This window comes from Megalops cyprinoides, chromosome 12 (genome assembly GCF_013368585.1).
Source record: "Megalops cyprinoides isolate fMegCyp1 chromosome 12, fMegCyp1.pri, whole genome shotgun sequence".
In the NCBI taxonomy this organism is placed as follows: domain Eukaryota; kingdom Metazoa; phylum Chordata; class Actinopteri; order Elopiformes; family Megalopidae; genus Megalops; species Megalops cyprinoides.
In genome coordinates, this window is record NC_050594.1 from 21,632,125 (window position 1) to 21,652,301 (window position 20,177).

Here is a 20,177-nt window from a genome sequence, read left to right on the forward strand (position 1 = left end):
GAAGGCAATGCAACTCCTGCTAAAAGTGACAACATATACAAAACTGTAAAGCTTATCATAAAATGAAAAACCTAAAACAGTACAAAGCTATTTCTAATTCAATAAAATTGACTAATGTTTTGAATTAAGACACAACTGGAAATAAAAAGAACACATCAAGTCAAGCTTTATGTCTAAAGGTTGTAAAAGAATTCATAAAAATGTGCAACTGCACTATACTGAATTTGGCCACCAGGTGGAACTAAAAACTAATGTGAGCAGCTTCTGAAAAATTACATGTAATCTCATAGGAAACCGTAATGGACAGAAGCTGGTATCTTAGATGCTGTAATCTAAATAAAAGAAAAAAAAAACATTCTTAGCATCATATTCAACATCCTACTCAGCACTTTTTCCCCATCTGTAATTCTCTATTGTGAGTTTTTTTTTCCCAATATTCATCTGTTCACGTCACCCGCCCCCTCATAGCAACCAGTTAAGGTATTTACAGTAACATGCCTCATATCCATCTACTGCTGATCTACTCAACATAACACTTGCCAAATCTAACTCTCCCAAGTCGCACATACCCCTGAACGTTCTTTTTACCGCCGTGCCCAGTCTCTGCCCATGGTAAATGCAGGCAAAGCACAACCTCATACGTCATGACTGCCCATACAACTGAAAGATCACATAACCTTACCACAGAATGTGCATCACTGTCATCACCACAGCAAATGGGTACAATAATCACAAAAAATATCCCATCATGGCTTTTGCAAATATACAGCAGATATTTATAATTAAAGCAATTAAGGGGAAAAAGCAAAAGCATTTCAGGATTGAAAATACAGATCTTCAATCTTTTTTACGACGTACACCTGCCACTAGCTTACCTATTTGTCCCGAGATGACTTACATCCTCCCCTCCTGACTCCGGAACTGAAACATGCTGATGGCGAACACATCAAAGTCCCTTTTTTCAGATAAAAATATAAACCCGACATCCTCTCCTCCTTCCACGTCCTTTTCACAGACCCTGTACGCATCTCACTTCCCATTTCCTCTCTCCTTCCTCCTGATCTCTCTCTGCCTTCTTTGACTCACTTCCGCTTCATCCCCGCAACATGACACTTTTTTTTTACTCTCAGCTTCTCTGCTGGTAGGCAAAAATAAATGTAAACTATGTTGATAAACTACTGTAGGAAATAAAACTATGAGCATTTACTATGCCATTGCTTAGAAAACATAACATTCATACCTGAAATTTATAAATGTTTCGGTACCCTCAATAGTAGCATCTTATGTAAACAATACATACATATATTACTGCTTTGCCCATCCTTTGTACAAAAGCAAAGTTTCTCTGAATCTGTCCTTCCTCGACAAAAAAAAACGAATGAACAGTCAACAAACCAAACAAACTAAGCGCTTCTGTGGAATTTGTCTGTTTGTTTGTGTGTTGGTTTTTTTTGGATGAGAGGTTGGCTCCTTTTTCGACGTGACTGGCGTGTGAGGCGCGGGCCGGGACGGGCTGCTGCCCTCGGACCGAGGGCCTCGCCGCAGTCTCCGCGCCCTCTCCCGCTTGGCCAGAGGAGGGCCCACCGCTCCGCAGGACCTCAGCGTCACATCCACAAAGACCCTGTAAAAGCTCTCTCTTTGGAAGGAGGCTTTTCTTTGTGAATCTGTAGTTTTGGTTTTTTTTTTTTTTTTTTTCACCAAACACAGTCTTGTTTTACAGTGAGGACCTTTTTGTTTTAACATATTTTGTCTTTTTTTTCTTTTTCAAGAAACCCCTGATACTTGTAAACATGCCATTTTTTGTGTTTTTTGTTTCATTCACAAAAAAGTAGCGGACGAGTGTTACATAGTGACAAAACGTGCCAATGTGGAGCCTTTTGTGAAATGGCGAAAAGTGTTTTTTTTTTTTTGGACCCACCACCCCCTCGCTACTTCTCTTGGCTGCTCGGAAGCAGAGAGGCAGGTGGGCAGACCCTTGTGACCTCGGGGTGACCCTTCCCCTAGTCTCCTGGCCAGCGTTTTCCTCCCCGGGCCGCCCCTGTCCAGGCTCAGATCGTCGATGTCCGGTCAACCCCGTCTGGACAAAGACAAGACAAAACAAGAACCATCTCACAACAAATCATTCCAACGTTTTGCGAAAAAAAAAAAAATGAAACCACACACAATGTTGCCACTGGCATGGTCCAATAAACAGTCGGGAACATTGTTTGTACCAGTGGTTGACAAGTATGTAATGAGTCAGTGAAAACTGTCCATCATGACATCTACCGCAAGTCCTGGCATTATAGTGGAACATGTATGACTCTGGCGGGGTGGCACAGTAAGTGCTTGCGAACACATCTAAAAGTGTGAAGACCCATTACACCAGTTCCTGCGTATGAAAAAACTGATAATAATTACCTATATCAAAGGAGCCATTTCTGTATAGTAACAGCATTTCAGTAATGAAGGCAGTATGCTATTTGAATCGTTCGCCTCATCTTGATTAAAAAAGGAGTGCCAATCTTTTATGAATTTAATTACTGAAATTCTTTTGATCTGTGACCCTCTTTCATCCATACTACTAACTAGTGCCATGCAAATTAACTAAGAAATAAGAGTAGGCAAGAATATTTCACAACAACTGAGCTGTGGACAACAACCCAGTGTGACATTTTAAGACTCGATTTACCCCCTCGCAGCACCACCCTTACCAAGAGGGGAAAAAGTGAATTATTCGAAAAAGTCTCTGATGAAAAACCCACAAGTAGTGGGGCAGTTTCCTGTGAGAGAGTGCGGAGAGGTGGGGGTGGGGACTGGGGGTGTTTCTGGTAGGGGATGTTGGATTTGTGACTTGCGGGGTGGGGTGGGGTGGGGGGTTAGCGCTCATGGCACACGAACACTGCCCGGTCTGTTGGAAGCAGCCAGGGGCAGGACGCAGGACTGCTGTCTCGTCTGGAATTCCTGAGCGCACCGCAGTCCCGGCCTGCCCGCGGTCCTGCCCCTCTCCGCTCCGCCCGCCCTCGCGCCTCACACACAAAGCTGCACTTGTCCGACGGTCCACTCCGAGAACTGAGAGGCACTGTCTCTCCCTTTGCCGGGCAGAGGGGGAAAAAAAAAACCCCTTCTTTATTCAGAAAGAAAAACTTTGACTTCACATGGGAATGGTTACCGGTTTTATCCTTACTTTTTATAACATGTGGATTCATTGTGTATTCACGCCGGGTTTGGAATGAAAAAGGTTTGTTTTTGAAAATTCAAGGGTAATGTATGAGTCCGCTCAGCCCATCATTTTTAGCTGTACTGTGGCGTTATATCCAAGGGTAGGAATCACAGATATTCTATACTGACCAGATACGCTGCTCCTGCGTTCCTCTGCCTGGGAGGTTCCGGGTTTGTAGCAGGGGGTTTCACTACTGTCTATGTTCCTGTGCTGACTATGGATGTTCTGTTTTAGACCACACCCCTTAAGGAATGTGTCAACCCCTTCAACACGCCAGCAAATCAGAACACTTGTTACATCAACAAAGGTAGGGACAGAATTTTCAATTGACACACTATGAGATGACTATCTGGTCCACAAATAAAAAAACTGAGGTAAAATGCACTAAATATATTCTAATAAGCGCTCAATCTCTTCCTTAATGTCAGAAACCTCTTGAAATGGAATGCTAAGGCACAAGAAAACTGACAGCTCTCCCTTGTTACAGTTATACTCTTTTTTCCATGGTTTGTTAGATGTCTTGTGGGCGCTTGTTTGTTTGGACCTTACCTCCCAAAGCATGCTCTGTCATACTCAGACACAGAGACTCAAGACGATTGTTGATGTCTGGTTCAGTCACGGCCACCTGTAAGTCTAGAGGGCAGACCAACAAAGCACATTCAGACTGCAGTGGTACTGCTTCAAATCACAGAAGTACAGAGTAAAATAGCGTACACAACTTTTGAGTCAATATATTGCAAGCTAAGTTTAAAACGAGTACGTCAGATTCTCATGTGCGTGTCTGTTTGTTGACACAATGCTTATAAATGGAAATGTAAATGCTTATTGTCTCAGAAATTGCCACAAAGCAAACTAAGTAATGATAAATATTGCGACACTTCTACATTTAATATGAGCTTCATTCAACCACTGGATGCCACAGCTACATCTGATTTAAGTGCAGAGTTTGTGAATGATTTCAACATCATTCCCTCCGCATTCCGGGAAACACGAGCGAGAGAGAGGGCCATTCTCAAGCTCTAAGCTGCCACTCCAGGCCACGTGAGGGGTGACAATCTCTCGCCTCTCTCTCAGTTTCACTGGAATAGCCTTAAGCGGTCTTGCCTTTAGCTGAGTCAACACAGTCTAGGCTTTGAAAATCCCTTGTGGGAGGAAGAGCTGAGTTAGGCACTCGCTGGCTGGACAGAACAGTCAACCTGCTATTTTTAGGCACCAAATCCTGCCCCCCCCCCCCCCCAAACACCCCAGTGATGCCTGTGCTTTAATCAATCCATTAATCTGACCAGCGTCAGAGGAGAAGGAGGTGGGGTGGGAGTCTGGGCCCAGCTTTCCAGTTACATATTCTGGCTGGGGTCCAGCTCCAGCAACCCCCCCCCCCCCACTGCATGTGCTGCGTGTATGACTCTGCAGTGCTGTCTACTGAGGAGGGGCAGGGGGCAGGAGGGAGAGAGAGGGCAGAGAAAGTGTGCCAGGACGCCCCAGCGCCCGGCACAAAGGCCCTCATTGTGACTGCCGTCCAACTCCTTCTCCCCTTCTCCCCTCTCCCTCTCACTCTCTCACACCGCTGGATTCTCCCCTTCTCTGCCCTTCCCCTCCTCCCTCTTCCTCCAGTATCTGGGGGTGGATTTTCATGTTCATAAAAGACAGCCTCTGTGGAAACCCCTACTGACACGTTTCATACTGAAGCTCTGCTGTGAGACAGGGACAGCAGTGGCTAGGTAGTCTACAGTTTTCCCAGGAACTATTTGGCTTACCTATGAATGGATCAGCAGCTGCTACAAAATACTTCACTTTAAGCATACAGAGACAAATGCTTTAAAATGGCAATGAATCTGGAATCCATTTTGTCCCGGGGACATGTGAGAGGACTCAGGCTCTTACCTGTCTGCTGGAACATAACCATGGTCTGTGGCGTGGTGTGGACAGGCAGCGAGCGGGTTCTCTGCACGGAGCTGTGAGTCCGGCTCGGCATGCTGTTGCTGCCCCCGGGGTTAGCAAACCACAGGCCCTGCACAGAACAGACACGGCCACAGTCACACCACAGCTGCTGCCTAGCTTTCTCAATGGCAGCCCTGTCGTCCCTCTATGTTACAGAATTAGTGTCAGTTAGTGTTACACCGACTAAATAAAAAGGACAACCACATGGTAACAGCAGAAAGAAATTAAACTTAAGGAACATTTCTTTTAAGTCAATAGCTTAGTTTTCATTATAGGTGCTGATCACTTAGGTTTATGTCCTCATTTTTTTGTGCACATCTGATCAGATTGATTCAGGCATACTAAAGGGGAAAAAACAACTTAATGTTCATTTAAATTCACAGTCAGTATCCTCAAAATAAGAACAGGTCACGCTCTGCAAAGAAACTGTCAATGCTAAAAAAAGTGTTTGTGGCTAAATGCTGCTTTCAAAAGCTACAGAAAGGCATCCCTGTAGTGTCCTTTTCTCCCGAAACAAACTAGCCAGCGGATCCCTAAACCAGATCAATTATGCGTTGTACCCTGCCTACTGTACACACAGCGCCCTCTCTCTCTCCCCCCTCGATCCGTCTCGCGCTCCCCCCCTTTCGCGGCCCTCCCATACAGAGGGCCAGGGAAAAACAGGAAATGCCTGTGCTCTGTTCTCACTGCCTCTGACTCGCTCCCTCACTCTCTCCCGTTCCCTTCCCCTCTCTCTCGCTCCCTCTCTCTCTCTCTCCCCCCTCCCACTCCCTTACGCCCCTCCCCTCCCCTCCTCTTTAGCTCCACTTCTCCCTGTGTGACTCACTCTGTCTTTTTTTCACCCCCCCCCGCCCACTCCAAATTCTCAATAGTGTCAAGGAAGCTGTTGGAATTTCCTCCCATTGTAAGGATGCCCAGAAAAATGTTTGACCAGACATGCAAGAATGCCAGGTTATCACTGCTGCTGAAGTCAGATCCTCAACTGTTCCATTGAGCACTGATGTAGGAATTCTGGAATGTGGTAATTTGCCTACAGGTCCGTCCGTTCCACCGAGAATTATTCTTTCTTTTTTTTGTTGTTTTTAAATTCCACGTCTATGTTGCTTCAAACTGGATAAAATTTCTGTCTGAGAAGCGGACGGTCGTGTTCCAGGCTGCGGAGGCCCACCTGTCTGCCCTGCTTGAGGCCCGTCGGGGTGCTGCTGGTGCTGCGTGGCGTTGGTCCCAGCAGCCCCGCGGTGCCCAGGAGCCCGAGTCTCGCGCCAGGCAGACTCCGCGATGGCATCTGGAACGGGCGCAGGTTCCTCCGGGCCGACACCCCGCCCCCGACGCAACCTGCGGTTGGGAGGGAGTTGGACTGGCCAAAACCACTTCTGGGGGACACAGCACAGAGACGACGTTGTCAGACAGCGTCAAGACGACAGTGACGACAAAGGCCGCAGTGTGAGGCTCCAGGTCTCGTCCTAGAGCTATATGAGGAGAAGCTGAAATCATCGAAACTGTACTGGCACCACCACAGACAAGAGCTGAAGAAAGCTAAGGAAAATGTGCTCCTGCCTAATGGATTTCCTCATTTCTGTGCGTTTGACACCATGTGGGGAACAAGGCATCTGTAATGTGATGAAACATTTCTAGGAGCATAATTTGCTTTGAACAGTAACCTTAAAGAAAGTGACACTGTCATAACAATTGTGCACATTCTGTGATAGCAGTTAGCAATTAGGAATAGTGTCGACATTTATAACCTTATGAAAGGTTCAAGTGAGGGTGAGTGAGGGGCTCTTTTTCCCACAGCTGATGATAAAAATGACTGTGCGAGAGGCAGCTGCTGGTGAAGGGCTCTATGATGAGGAAAAAAGGAGATGGACGGACAAACAAAGACTAAATCCAGGGCAGGGTCACCTTCTCGGCTGCCGGTATCCTGCCATGTCTAAGAGGGTTTTCCGTGGAAACGAACGGAACAGCTTCTGCACCTGCTGTTTCCATGACAACAGCCGCTTCTTCTGTGTCTCTGTGAAAGCCTGGGTAAGGAAGGGGGGAGGGGCCAAAGAGTGGGAGAACATGACTCAGGATTTCCGCTCTTTACACTTTGAAAAGATCTTTGATGAAAATGAACCCATGCCATTCTAATCTGTTCCATTCCGATCCCACATTTTTTTCCAACAAAAACCCAAGCTTTCATTTTGATATTAAGTTTACGTGAAGGTTGACAAGCATAAATCCGGGAATGGCAAATTAATTCCAATAGGCTACACCTTGCATTTCAGACATGGCTAGTAAATGGATTTAACAGATCCTGGCAAGAAGTGACATTGGGCATTGTCACATCAAGTGTAATACACTCACAGAAGAAGCAGAACCAACAAGGCAACAGCAGAGGCAGCCTTACCTCATGGATCAGGCACTTATCGATGAGCTGCAGGTAAGAGCTAATGTTCTCTTCATCAGGCCTGGAGACTAAGAGCTGTGTGCAAACTGGGGGGGGAAGAACAGAAATGTGTCAAGAGTGCTGCTGTACTAAGATATTCTACTATCCCTTTATACTACAACCGAGCTTCTGTTCAGTGATTTAAATAAAAGCTTGGCTGAAAGATTCACAATTCAGAGATTTGCTCCCTGATCTAATCACCCTTCACAATCCAGGCTACATTCTCCCAACTTGCTGCTGGTGTAAATGGTGTACCTTTGCCCATGACGCGAGTGAACTGAGCAGGGATATCCCCCTCAGTGATGACCGCTGTCCCCGACTCCGCCTCTCCCATGTGTGAGCTCGGAACTTTCCCGTCGCTCGTCAGCAGGGGGCGCTGTCCTGACTCTTCACTACTACAAGCCTTAATGGGCGTCAGGATCATCTGGTGAAGCTCTTGTAGCGGCGTGCGCAAATTACCCCCTTCCAGAACGTCCTAACAAGGGCAGAGAGAGAGGGAGGGCCAGGGAGAGACACAAACAAAAAATAATAGGAAGTCAGGTGGTGGGGTCTATACTAGGATGGGACACAGAGCAAGAGATATGTAATGATAGTTAAACCCATGTAGGCCTCCTATCTGCAGCCACCTTTTTAAGTTTCTATCTTTTCTATATGAGCTACCACCAGGTGTTTGGTTATTTTAGGCATTTGCAGGAAATATCCTTGGACAGGCGGAATGTTAAATTTAAGTATTCCCAAAAATACACGCGTGTTTGTTTTTCTGTCTCATTAGCTGGAACCATTTGAGAGCCTTATGTGTGGGCAGCATAAAACTTAAAATGGCTCCAAATACCAAGCAACAGGTGTCTTATTTCCTCTCCTGTAAATGCATCGCTAAAACACGCACAGTAGATGTGCAGGGTAGAGGAAAAGGTTAATCCCAAATTAGATGTACCAAGACATCTTTTTATACCTTAGCCTGCTGCTGTTGTTTGAAACTGCGACAGCAAACCCAAGGCTACACTACAGGGATGACAAAAAGCCCTTCTTCTGAAGTGCTGTGACCCCCACAGATTTTGTAAGCCTTTAATCTCACCACTATATATGATGAAATGTGTCTGTTTTGACTAACTAAGATATGGCTGCAGATTTAAGCAATCAGAAGTGTGGACAAAAAAAACATGAAATGCAGGCAGGTGGGGGGAAACATCTCTCTGAGACAGAAGGTTAGTCAGATGTGTCATTCGTCTCTCCCAGCCCTGAGCTCAGAGGTTCAGTATGTCTGTTGGTTTTGGTTCCAGCTGAGCTTTCAATTATTATTCTTTTGACTGAGCTTTTAATTGTATGCTAATCTTTATTCTGTATGTCTACATCGATTTGGCTAGAAATCCTTTGTGAGAGAAATGCCCTATTATGGGTTTGTTTCCGCCAATACACAGATAAAACTGTTTCTTCACTGTATTGTTAAAATTTCTGTACCCATTAAGCTTATTTAGTTGATCAATTTTTTTGTTCTAGGCCTCAAGCCTCAATGAACAGCCATTTAATCAATTAAGATGAATACCTGTCTGTATTACTAATTATCATCAGCTGCTCAAGTGAGTGAAAATAACCTACAGAAACCTGAACAGAATGACTTAATGGCGTGGATTGTTGTATATTAGGTGCTTACAAACTACTATAATTTCTCATGCAAGCGCGACTCAACTTCTGCCAAGTCAGAAAATGTTGCCAGAATCATACTGAGTACGGGGTTTCACAAGCCAAATTTAGGAGAAGGACTTCCATTATTCAATGAAAAGTGACCATTAAACAATGTAATGTTCCAGCAGCTGTTTCTGGAAAGGTATTTGGTATAGCACCTCAACAGCAATGAACAAGAGCTGATGAGGCAGACACATTGACAACAAGCTACAATCACCATTTAATTCACTTTTTATAGGGCTCCAAAATTGTTGCCATATCATGAGGTGGTGACAAATACTATGACTCCCAGATTTCAAAGCGTGGTATGTCAGCCTGGACTGTAATGATTCAGCAGAAAGATTTCAGCCAAACTGTAAGGTGTGATAGTTAAACACACAGTAACACTCATATGCTTTAGGCTTTAGTGAACATTTTTATGCCAAATCAATGATAATTTTCCATAACATTTCCACTATTGAGAAAATGACTACATTAGTTTGCTTGATAGTCCTTGGTAATTTCCTTGAATACATCTGTATTCCTCATTTGCTTATGGGGTTGAATTAAAAAGAAAAAAAAAAACATAATGACACACTTGAATCCTTCTGAACACAAAACATGAATTCTTCTCAGTGATTTATGATCAGTTTAAAATAATATAACTACACAGCTTACTGCCAGCCAAGTCAAGTTCTTACGTGTAATTCCAATCACCTGGATCCACACAAATAACATCCCCTTTTATGAATGGCCATTTCGCAATAGCTCAGAAAAGCTGACCTTTTCGTTTTAAATTTCGGCGGAGGCTAAACAAGACTTCACAATGTCTCTCTGCTTTTCCCCTGGCTTTCTAGCCCGGCACTCTGACCACTGACTCCTTCCCAAAGGCCAGACAGGTGCAGCTGTAGGAGGTGAGCTGGAAAGCTAGGCACCCTACCTTCTCTAAGCAGCGCAGCATGTTCTGCCTCTCCTTCAGCTTCTGGATGCTGATGACGATCTTGTGCCTGGCACCTTTGGTGACGTTCTGAAAAGAGAACAGTCTGCAATCACAATTTACTTCATAACTATACATTTGCTTAGAAAACTTGTTTATCCTTGGCAGCTTTCAGGGCTTTGTCTGAAGTTCTTTAATATGCCATACACGTAGCAAGATTGTTACTGGAGCACTTCAAAAAGAATGCTCACGGATATAACTTGGTGCTTTAGTCTGGGATTTGAGTCAACAGGTTTCTGGTCACAAATACAGTCCGAAGCCCCCTATCCATACCGCTGCCCAATGCTGTCATCGGGGATTCTGTTATTGTGGCCTGCATATCTGTTCTTCCGAAGTGAAGAATCATCAGAATACTGACCACAGTATTGCTGTGCCACTAACCTGGGACTCCAGCTGCTGTTCTGTCAGTGACATCATCTCGTCGTAGGTCATGGTTGAAAAGAGGGCTGCGTACTTGTGGAGGCGGAGACTTTTCAACCATGCTGGTACATCTGTAGACACACACAAAAACAACAGTCTCCTGCTTTATGCCAGCCAATTGTCACTGCTATGTCCCTGAAAACATGAACCAAAAATACATTTCATCACATTCCATCACATTGTGTCTTGCCACCCAAAGTGGATGGGCGTGGCCTCAGTGTCTGCTTCACTCCCAGGTGCACATTGCACTGTCCATATTCCAGCTCCGCAGCTTCAGGTGGTAGCAGTACACTATGTCTTCTTTTTACCTACCTCAACTAAAGAAGGAGAACACAGAGGCACAATCTTTTCTTTTTGTGCTTACAGCCAGAGGTGGACACCCCGGCTTCAGAAAGCAAATGTATGTCCTGCCATGTATTTGTTCCACCCATGCACTACTACAGCTGAATTTAATTAGCACAACTCTTCAACCAGGTAGAGGAGCTAATTAGTGAAATCACCTTGTTTATTGAATGGCTACAGCAAATATGTGGCAGGACTTTTACTTTCTGAAGAACAGGGTGTCCACCTCTGCTTACATCACAAGGTATGTTTTTAGCACAGATTTACCCCTGATGATACCTGTTTGATATCGGTCTATATGGTTTAATTTTGGATTTTTTTTTTTTTTAATTAAGGACACGCACAGAGAAATCAATATACAAATGCTTATACAAGCACCATGATCCAACTTCTGCTAAGTCAGAAAATGAAAACTAACTATTAAAAATGTGATGTTCCACCATATGTTTCTGACAAACTCTTTGCTATAGCACCACAACAAAGAGTGAAAGCTGATGAAGAGGAAAGACTCAATGTCAGCAAGCTACAGTCACTGTTTGATTCACTTTGTGTTTGGACACACCACTTGACTTGAAAATCATAGCCACATCCTGAGTTGACACATGACTATGACTGTCCGTTTTCAAAAACATGCATGGCATGTCAGCCTGGACTCCAACAACTCAGCAGAGACCCTATAACCAACATGTGCAGTCTGTTGGTACACTCGCAGTACACTTGGGTCTGCTCTATACTTTTGTGAGCATTTTTATGCTAATAAAATTCTCATTATCTTTAGAATGTACAGCAACTTACAAAACTTACATCAATCATGATAAATGTATTTACCTAGATCGTGGTTTACTACTTAATAATTACAAAACCTTTTTTTCAAAATATCAGTTGCTTTACTGTACAATTATTGTATACTGTACAGAATCAACTGATGTCATGTTTCCATAGTGTGTAAAAATGATTTTATTATAGTTTAATTTAAACCATTTTCAAGTTTATTTTAACTATTATCAACCTTCTCTCTCTACTGATGTCATTGGAAATGGGCACGACTGGTTGATGTCCCAAGAGGTTTAAAGTTTCTATGACAAATCTGAGCACATTACAGCAGTGGAGATTACACAGTACTTCAATTTTGCACTTTCCAGAAAAGGTTTCGAACAAACCTGTTGTCACATGCCTTTTCCAGACAGCCACATTAGGATTAGTAGTATGCCACATATTAATACATGTGTAACCAGTTGCTCAGGAAGATCCATGACTAAAAATGAGATATGTAACAAGTGAACAAGAATACTATACAAAAAGTTGAGGATTTGCATAAGGCACCTATGTCCACCATACGTCAACCGTTCTATACGTGATCTGCTAGATATTTTGAAGTAAAAAAAAAAACTTCACCACAAAGATCTGCAAAGTCAATCTTCACGTGATAGAACATAATAATGGACCACTATATCATGTGTGTCTAGACTTCATGCATTGTAGATAATAATGAGTGAGAGCATCTGCAATGACAGCAACACTGAGTCATTAGAAGTAGACCCAGACGAAGCTAATAATTAGTTACAAGCAGGGGAACAAGGGCTACCAACAACACTGGACGACTCTTCAGCTAAAGCTGTGCTTATTCCATAGCAGGACAAAAAAACCCCAAAAGACCAAACAGTCATTTATTCCCTGATTGTACACCCTTATCCGGGTCCTTAGGCAGCTTTTAGGTGTGACCTTACAAAGCTGCCACCCGCTACCCATGTGTCCAGCTTATCTGTCCTTGTCAATGCTTTCCTCTTGAGAGGACGGCACAAACAGGCATGGCCATTCCCTATGACTACAGAAGCAACCCGATCCCGGCCTCGCTGGGTACAGGAAGCCGTGGCGGCGCATGCCCAGGCGGTGGCCGGGACAGCGGCGCCCCGCGGACTCACCCCTCATGCCGCTGCCCTCCTCATGGAATGTGCTGCGGTGCACCCCGCTGCCGGGCCCGGGGCCCTCCTCCAGGTGCTCACTGCCCCCGCTGCCCGAGGACGCCACGCTGCTCTGCGGGGAGAGGGGCGCGTGGTCGGGGGCCGGCCCGCGCACCCGCAGGTCCTCCTGGGACAGCCAGCCGTGGCCCAGGGGTTGGCTGGTGGAGCCGCTCATCGGGGGCGTCAGGGAAACCGAGCGCTTCAGGGGACTGTGCTGCCCGCCGGACAGGACTGCGAAAGGTACAAAAACAGACGCCGGACAGTGCCCAGAGTCTCAGAAAAGGGCTCCTCTAAAAATGTCCCAGGGACCACGCCTAAACCAAGGATGGGGCACAACCACGTAACAAAGCCCCTCAAACCTCAGAACCTCACCGTCAAAATGTGCCAGAGATGTGAAACTATTCACACGGTTTCAGGTAAACGTATCTCTAAGGTGATGAGAAGAAGCCACTTATGAAGTCAGGCGGCCAAGCAAGAGATAACCTTGATGTGAACCTCAAGCACACCAAAAAGCTCTGCACTGTGTGAATGTACTGTATTACCTATACCTCCATCACTTATGTGAGGTGTTGCAGTGTTTACAGTACATAAATATCAATCAAAAGAAGTTTTATGATAAAAATTTATAATCCAATCACAGTGAAACTGACACACACCAGCTTCCTCTGTAGAGCATGCAGGGAAAAATAGCAGTGGAGAGAAATGACTCATTTTCCACTTAGATACAGGTGTGTTTTCACTAATCTTACAGAACACTCTGTCACTTTACAGAAGATTGCAGAAGAGGAGAAAGGCACCATGGAGACAAACAAAATAACAAGATGTACAGGAGGGGGCATTATGCGCTGGTATTCCGCTTGCCTCTTCCCCCTATATGCGGCAGTAACTGTTTGGGCTATGTATAGTTCTTCACTGCTGGTCTAAAATAGGGGCCCAGCTAACATTTCAAGTTCCAGTCCCTAAATATTAGCCATTTTCCCTAAATACAGACTCCACAAAGGATACCTTACAAGGGAAGAGATTGAATGGTATGTGCAGCTCAGCTGGGGAGGGGAGGTATCTGGGTGGTGTGTTTAGGACCTGAATTGGGGTGATACAGTTAAACAATTCCTCATTTCAGATAAAGTTAGATGCTCTGGCCCACAGCTTAATCAGAAAAAAATAAACTGACCACACAGCCCTTTGTCAACCATTCAAAATGTCCCCAGCAAATTCCATTTTCCTGTGCGACCAGACATCACTCATTTTATGTCCATACAGTAATTACTGACCATTGTCTGTTAAACCTGTAGTAGCTTTGGGGCGACTTTAGGTACACGGCACAGGAGTTGTGAAATCAGCTCTTTGTGCTGTTGAAACTCGAAGCAGTCAAAAATAAAAAAGATCTTGTGCTGCAGAGCTTTAAATGTTCAATTATTTATATCCTCAGCTGTCTCCTTCATCAGGAAAAAAGACCCTCACATTCTTAGCTGGAAATATCCTGCTCTAACCACAGATATGCTGAATCTAATCTATCTTTGTTGCACCTCCTTTGCTTCTACGCAGCATGCATTCACTTGGATGTGTGTAGTAAGATTATTCCTGACATATCTAAGTTTCAGAGCTACTTTGTGAGTTTATTTCTTGTGTATAACTTGTGTATATTGCTTTCAGTCCCAAGTGACAGCATCGGTTTCACTAGGGTGCTGCTAAGAGCTTGGCAAACTCAAGAGATTTCAAAACCTGAGACATAATTAGCTAACAAAGTGCTAAACAGTGTCACCTTAAGACTCTGGATTATAGCGGGGGCTGGGAAAAGGGGAGCCACACCAATAAGGAAGGGGTGGGACCAGCGATACAGCGTTAATGAGGCAATGCACCAATAAAAGCTGACCTTTTCAGTAAGCGCACAGAACATGTGCAGACCGCTGTGCGTGCTTTGATAATGTGGCCACTATTCAGCGGTGTTGGCTTAAGAGCAGAACTTCCCTGTCAGAAGGAGAAGCCGAGGGGCGCCATGCTTACTTGTGTTGGTCCCGCTCCCAGTGCCCACGGTGTTGATGGTGGAGGGGACGGAGGAGGAGGGGTAGAGGGAGAGGTGCCCGTTCTCGCAGCCCTGCTGGGGGTGCCACCCGCCCAGGCCCGAGTCCCGGGAGCTCTGCCAGCCGTTGAGCCGGTCGTCGGAGCCGTAGCGCTGGTGGTGGGGGTACAGGTGGGGGTGCTGGTGGTGGGGCGTGGGCGCCCGCTCCAGCGAGTCGCCCCCTCCGCGAGCCGCCGCTCGCTCCTCCAGGTGGTTGAGCCACAGGGCGAGGGCCGCCCGGTCGTCCAGCGAGGTGGCGGGGTGGATCAGGGCGTAGGACAGCAGCTGCCGGCTCTCCTCCAGGTGCCGCCCGTGCTCGATGGTGTGCGCCAGTATTTTGGGGAGGAGGCGCATGTACTCCCCCTTGGCGTCGACGTTCCCGGGCTTCAGCAGCGGCAGGTGGGTGAGAACCAGGGAGATCACCCGCTCCTTGGGCTCACCTTGCCATTGGCTGATGACCACTAGAACCAAAATGAAAAGATCAAGAGCAAGAGCAGGAGAGAGAGAAACACAGAGAGACAGAGACACAGAAAGAGAAAGAGAGAGAGAGAGAGAGAAAAGAGAGGAGGTCAGCACAGCCACAGAGGAAACCCCAGTTGTGAACCGGCCTGTCTCCCCTTTCAAGTTAAGCAGGGTGGGACACCACCGAGCCTTCAGCTCCACAGAGCCTCGCGGTTCACAGCCGGCCCTTTTCCACTGCTATCCACATTTAATAAGCTGTAATGTTAAACATATTCCAGGCAACTCTGGCGATCGAGAATCCAGATGACTCCCATACTTATACTGGCCCCAACAGGAACATAAAATCATCAATAAACCGTTTACAGCCACACATGGTCAAAGGAGGGGGTGTGTGGAAGAGTTGTTTTTTTTTTCGCATTTGTTAAAATAGATGCTGTGTAAGGCAGGGGGTGTTCAGGCCCAAGCAATAGCTCTATACATATCCAGGGTCGTGTCACCTATTGTTACCCGTTTGACGGCCGCATGCCGCAGGAATGCTCATTCCAGCCAGGTTCAGCAAGGGCTATAGATACAGACAGGTCACGGCAGCAGCCTTGTCTCCGGCCACAAATAGAGGATTCGTAACAGGCACAAAGCTGACCACTTGGGGACGGGGAAGCGTGTCTGACTGGATGGGAAACCCACTTTATGCTGTCCATGTGAAACCTTATGCCCACCAGACACTGGGGACGTGAGGAGGGAAATCAGTCACAAAGTTTAAAACAGATTCATACTTGAATGCCAGAATGCCCTTTAAGCTGCTTCCAAAGTCTAATTCCAGCAAAAAATCAATTTGTTCGGTTTTACATTTGACTCAGTGTGCATGAGCGGAGTCATTTAAGAGACAAGAGAAGAAAGAAAAGAGAAAGAAGAGAAAAGCTTCCATTCACTCAAACAGTTTTGGTCAATTATAATATATGAATGTACTCCATCTATGCATTTACAAGGACTCACAACACACAGAGTACCATTCCATCCCATGATTAAGGTAGTAATTCAGTGTCTGTGACCAGCTGATATGAGATGCTTGCTCAAAGAAATCACTGACTTGAAAGCCTTAAATGTGTTCTGTGGATTCATATGTTGACATGTATGAAATTAATCATTCTTGCATACCACTGACACCACACAAGCTTTTAACCTGCTGATTCTCACAGCTCCTCGACTCCAACCTCTAAGAGAAGCAAAGTTAGAGGAGCGAGTCCTTGGGCTTGTTTGGGAACGCCGGGTCTCCTTGTTTAGACCACACACACAAATGTCACCTAATGTGGCCAGATCAGACCTGGGGAACTTCTCACATGATTAAGTGTCCCTCTGGAGACCTTTTTCTGGCACTTCCATTTTTACTGGGCAGTCAAAGGGTTCCAGTGTGGCTGAGCGGGCGCGAGGAGGGCCTCTTCCACACCCCCTAGTGGTGGCGTGACCCTCAGAAACCAAACGCCCTCAGGGGGGGCGTGGAGTGCCACCCCTGTGCCAAGGGGGCTGCTGCAGAGTGGCGTCACCTTCAGCTGCAGCCACCATAGCGGCAATCACAGTCCTTACATTGCTCACTTCCTCCACTGCTCCATTCTTCTCAGGAACACACTCTCTTCTCCACTAAAATACACACAAGCGTAAGGGATAAAGCACAGCCCAAATATTGCATTTTTACATTACATTATCAGCATTTAACAGACCCTCTTATCCAGGGCAACTTACATAGGTTACAATTTTTTACACATTACCAATTTATACAGCTCGATATTTCCTGAAGCAATTCTGGCTTAAGTACCTTGCCTGAGGGTACAACAGCAGTGCCCCAGCAGGGAATCGAACCTGCAACCTTTCAGTTATGAGTCCTGTTCCTTGCCACTATGCTATACTGCCGCTCACTGCTGCATCCGCAGTCTGGTACGTCAGTGAAGAGAATACTGATGAAATCCTTCAGAAATAATAAAGTCTGGAAATGGGGGACGTTATTGACTGATCTCCACGGCAGTGCAAATATAGCCGTGAAAGCAGAAACCAGCTCAGTTGTCACAATGCGCTACCCAATAATTCAGTGAATGAAAATAAATTTTAAAAATAGATGAATGAAAAGGCTTGGGCAGGCGCTGGGTCTCCACCACGTGACGCTCATCTTCATGACCGGCGGTCACGGCGCTGCGCTTTTGCTGAATGTATCTGGTAATCATGTTCTCATGATCCCCAGGAACGCCCTCCCCCCCCACTAAATTTAGAGCCGTCCATTTGACTTGGCTGGCCTCAAACTCTCCCTTCCTCAATGCCAGCTCAACCCCTCGCCTCCCTCGCTGCCTGCTCTCTCTCCCCACCTCCATTCTCCCTGCATCCTGACAGCAGCGTTTCTATTCTTCTCTGCTCCCCGCTCTGCTGCCTTTCACACTGTGGACTCAGCGGTGCCGGGAACGCTCCTTCCACTCCTTCCTCACCCATGTTTCCCTCCACTCATTCCCCCCTCCCTATTTGCCCTGCACCTCCGTGCTCCCTTCCTAACAGAGGAGGCACAAAGGAGGTACTCTCCTTTTCCCGCTCTTTCTGTCTGTCACCCCTCCTTCCTGTGACCATGCTGCTACGTAACTCACACTCAAAGCCCCCCCCCAGTAACCCCGCAGCAGCAGGAGCAACCTGACAACAGTCAACAAGTCCTCTGTTGATGTCCTTTGAGGGGAGTTTATGTATGAATTACCTACAGAGAAAGTGATGGGTTGCAGTAATCCCATTAAAAATACATGCACTCCTCCAACAAAGCCTCAGTCAAACCGCATTCATACAATTAATGCTGCAGGAACATGAAGTAACTGTTGCTAATTTAAGACAGTGATTGGAAATAGCAAGCAGTGTGAGTGTAAACATAAACCTTGAACAGACAGTATGTTTTTTTGTAACTCCACACTTGTGAAATTGTCCTTTGGCTTAATGATGTGAATTTTGTAGCCTAGCAGGTGCTTATGAGCAACAATTGCCTCTGCAATGACGTATGAGCTGCAATTAAGCCTGAGGCACACAGTGAGTGAGTGCCAAGTGAGTGCTGCCTACCTGTCACAAGGAACAGACGTCTCTCTGTGGAATCACTGGCATCGGGGCTGACATTACATGAGTGTGGAGATCAACAAGTCATAGTTAGGGCTGGGCAGGAGTACTCACATGCTTGATCTCTCAGAATGTAAGAGGATAAAAACACTACTTGTTGCTTGAAACATGACTAAACAGGTCAAATGACTTTGTTTGAAATATCCATCTAAAAAACGTTCACACTTAAAAGGTCCCATCACAAGGGTAGACAATAAGACCATTTATTAAGAGGGAGCACCCTTGAAACTCTTACACTTTACATGTCAGCTATTTACAGTGATCCAAAGAGGGCAGGTTTGATGGTTTTGGTCCAGAGCCTGATATCAGAAATACATTCACTGACTTAACAGCCTGAGCATGGCAGAAGATACATCACTGAAAATGCCAGAAATATTTACATTTATTCATTTGGTGGACACTTTCATCCAAAGCAACTTACAAGTGAGGTAAGCGTACAAAACAAAATGGTAGAATAATGGTAGAATAATTCAGGATTTGCAATGCAAAGCTGGCAAATCACAAAACACCAGCTAAATGCACCACCACATGCAATCAAATCACACAGATGAAAAATCAGCAGCGTCAACTTACTAAATGCCCTTTTAGGTCAACCCCAAACTAATCCAACCTTTCTTCAGGGAAGGGGGTGAAATTCTGGTTGTAACCCAACTGGCCTGGACTCTTTGGGTTTTCTAGTTTTCCAATTCCCTTTGGAAAAGATATTTTGTCCAATTCTTTGTAAAAATTCCATATAAAAAACTACACATTGACAGACTAATTGATCAATTGACCAATTTATTTTTCTAAGCTTAGACAGCAAAGAAGCTATGAATTGTCACACACATTAAATGCAATGATTCTTCTAACATCTAATCAAACCGGTTATCTCACCAAATTAAAGGTAATTCAGCAATATCAGAACTCATAGCCATATATACCTATGTGCTAGAGCAAAAATAATGTAACATGAAGAAAATAATACTAGATTTTTGTGTCAATTTGAGTGCTTAAAATTGTTTACCATAAAGTACTACACATGCTTGAAATGCACATCCTTCATCCCAGTATGTGTCAACACCTTCAAAACTGCTTATTACTATTAGTATTACCAAGCTTGTTATTTTGTAGTTATGTTGCTATACAGGAAACAGCCTGAAAAACCCTACAATGCGAGACTGTGAACCAATGTAAAGCTCTTGAGTGGGCCACACACATAGAGTCCTCAGGTCATTTGAGGAAAGAGAACAATAACTAAAGAATAAACAATTCTGCCTTGTATGTCACGCATGTCTCCGTGTCTGTGATGACAGTTTTTTTTCCCTTTTACAACAGATGAATGAGATTTGTCAGTGAGAAGTCAGTTCACAGGAACAAAGGTTCAAAGTTCTGCCGCTTGTAAAACGTGCTGCTCGTGAGCTCACCGGAATGTAGCAGGGAGAGTTCTGAAGTTTGTGTCATTTCTCTCTCTCCCCCTCTAACCCCTCTGTGCAAAGTGCTAACCTCATCCTGCTCAAAGGAAAAAAAAAAAAAAAAGAAACGGACACACTGGTGGGGCTAAGGAGGGGAATGGAAACAATGAGCAGACTCCCGTTGTC

At 45.3% G+C, this 20,177-nt stretch overlaps 1 protein-coding gene across 4 annotated transcripts in view; it reads right to left on the reverse strand.

The window, feature by feature from the left end:
• Nucleotides 1-205: 205 nt before the first annotated feature.
• samd4a (sterile alpha motif domain containing 4A) overlaps nucleotides 206-20,177 on the reverse strand; it is a 33,447-nt gene continuing 13,475 nt past the window's right edge. The window contains exons 3-13 of one of the 4 annotated variants that reach the window (XM_036541994.1): nucleotides 14,955-15,470; nucleotides 12,912-13,181; nucleotides 10,609-10,718; nucleotides 10,171-10,257; nucleotides 7,824-8,043; nucleotides 7,530-7,615; nucleotides 7,043-7,161; nucleotides 6,309-6,513; nucleotides 5,084-5,210; nucleotides 3,752-3,835; nucleotides 206-2,077 (exon numbers count right to left, since the gene is read on the reverse strand). In XM_036541994.1, the coding sequence (XP_036397887.1) occupies nucleotides 2,049-2,077; nucleotides 3,752-3,835; nucleotides 5,084-5,210; nucleotides 6,309-6,513; nucleotides 7,043-7,161; nucleotides 7,530-7,615; nucleotides 7,824-8,043; nucleotides 10,171-10,257; nucleotides 10,609-10,718; nucleotides 12,912-13,181; nucleotides 14,955-15,470 (1,853 nt within the window). In that variant the 3' untranslated portion in view covers nucleotides 206-2,048. Of the gene's footprint in view, nucleotides 2,078-3,678; nucleotides 3,836-5,083; nucleotides 5,211-6,308; nucleotides 6,514-7,042; nucleotides 7,162-7,529; nucleotides 7,616-7,823; nucleotides 8,044-10,170; nucleotides 10,258-10,608; nucleotides 10,719-12,911; nucleotides 13,182-14,954; nucleotides 15,471-20,177 lie in introns of those variants that run through there. The other 3 variants (XM_036541996.1, XM_036541993.1, XM_036541995.1) reach the window with 3 other exon arrangements.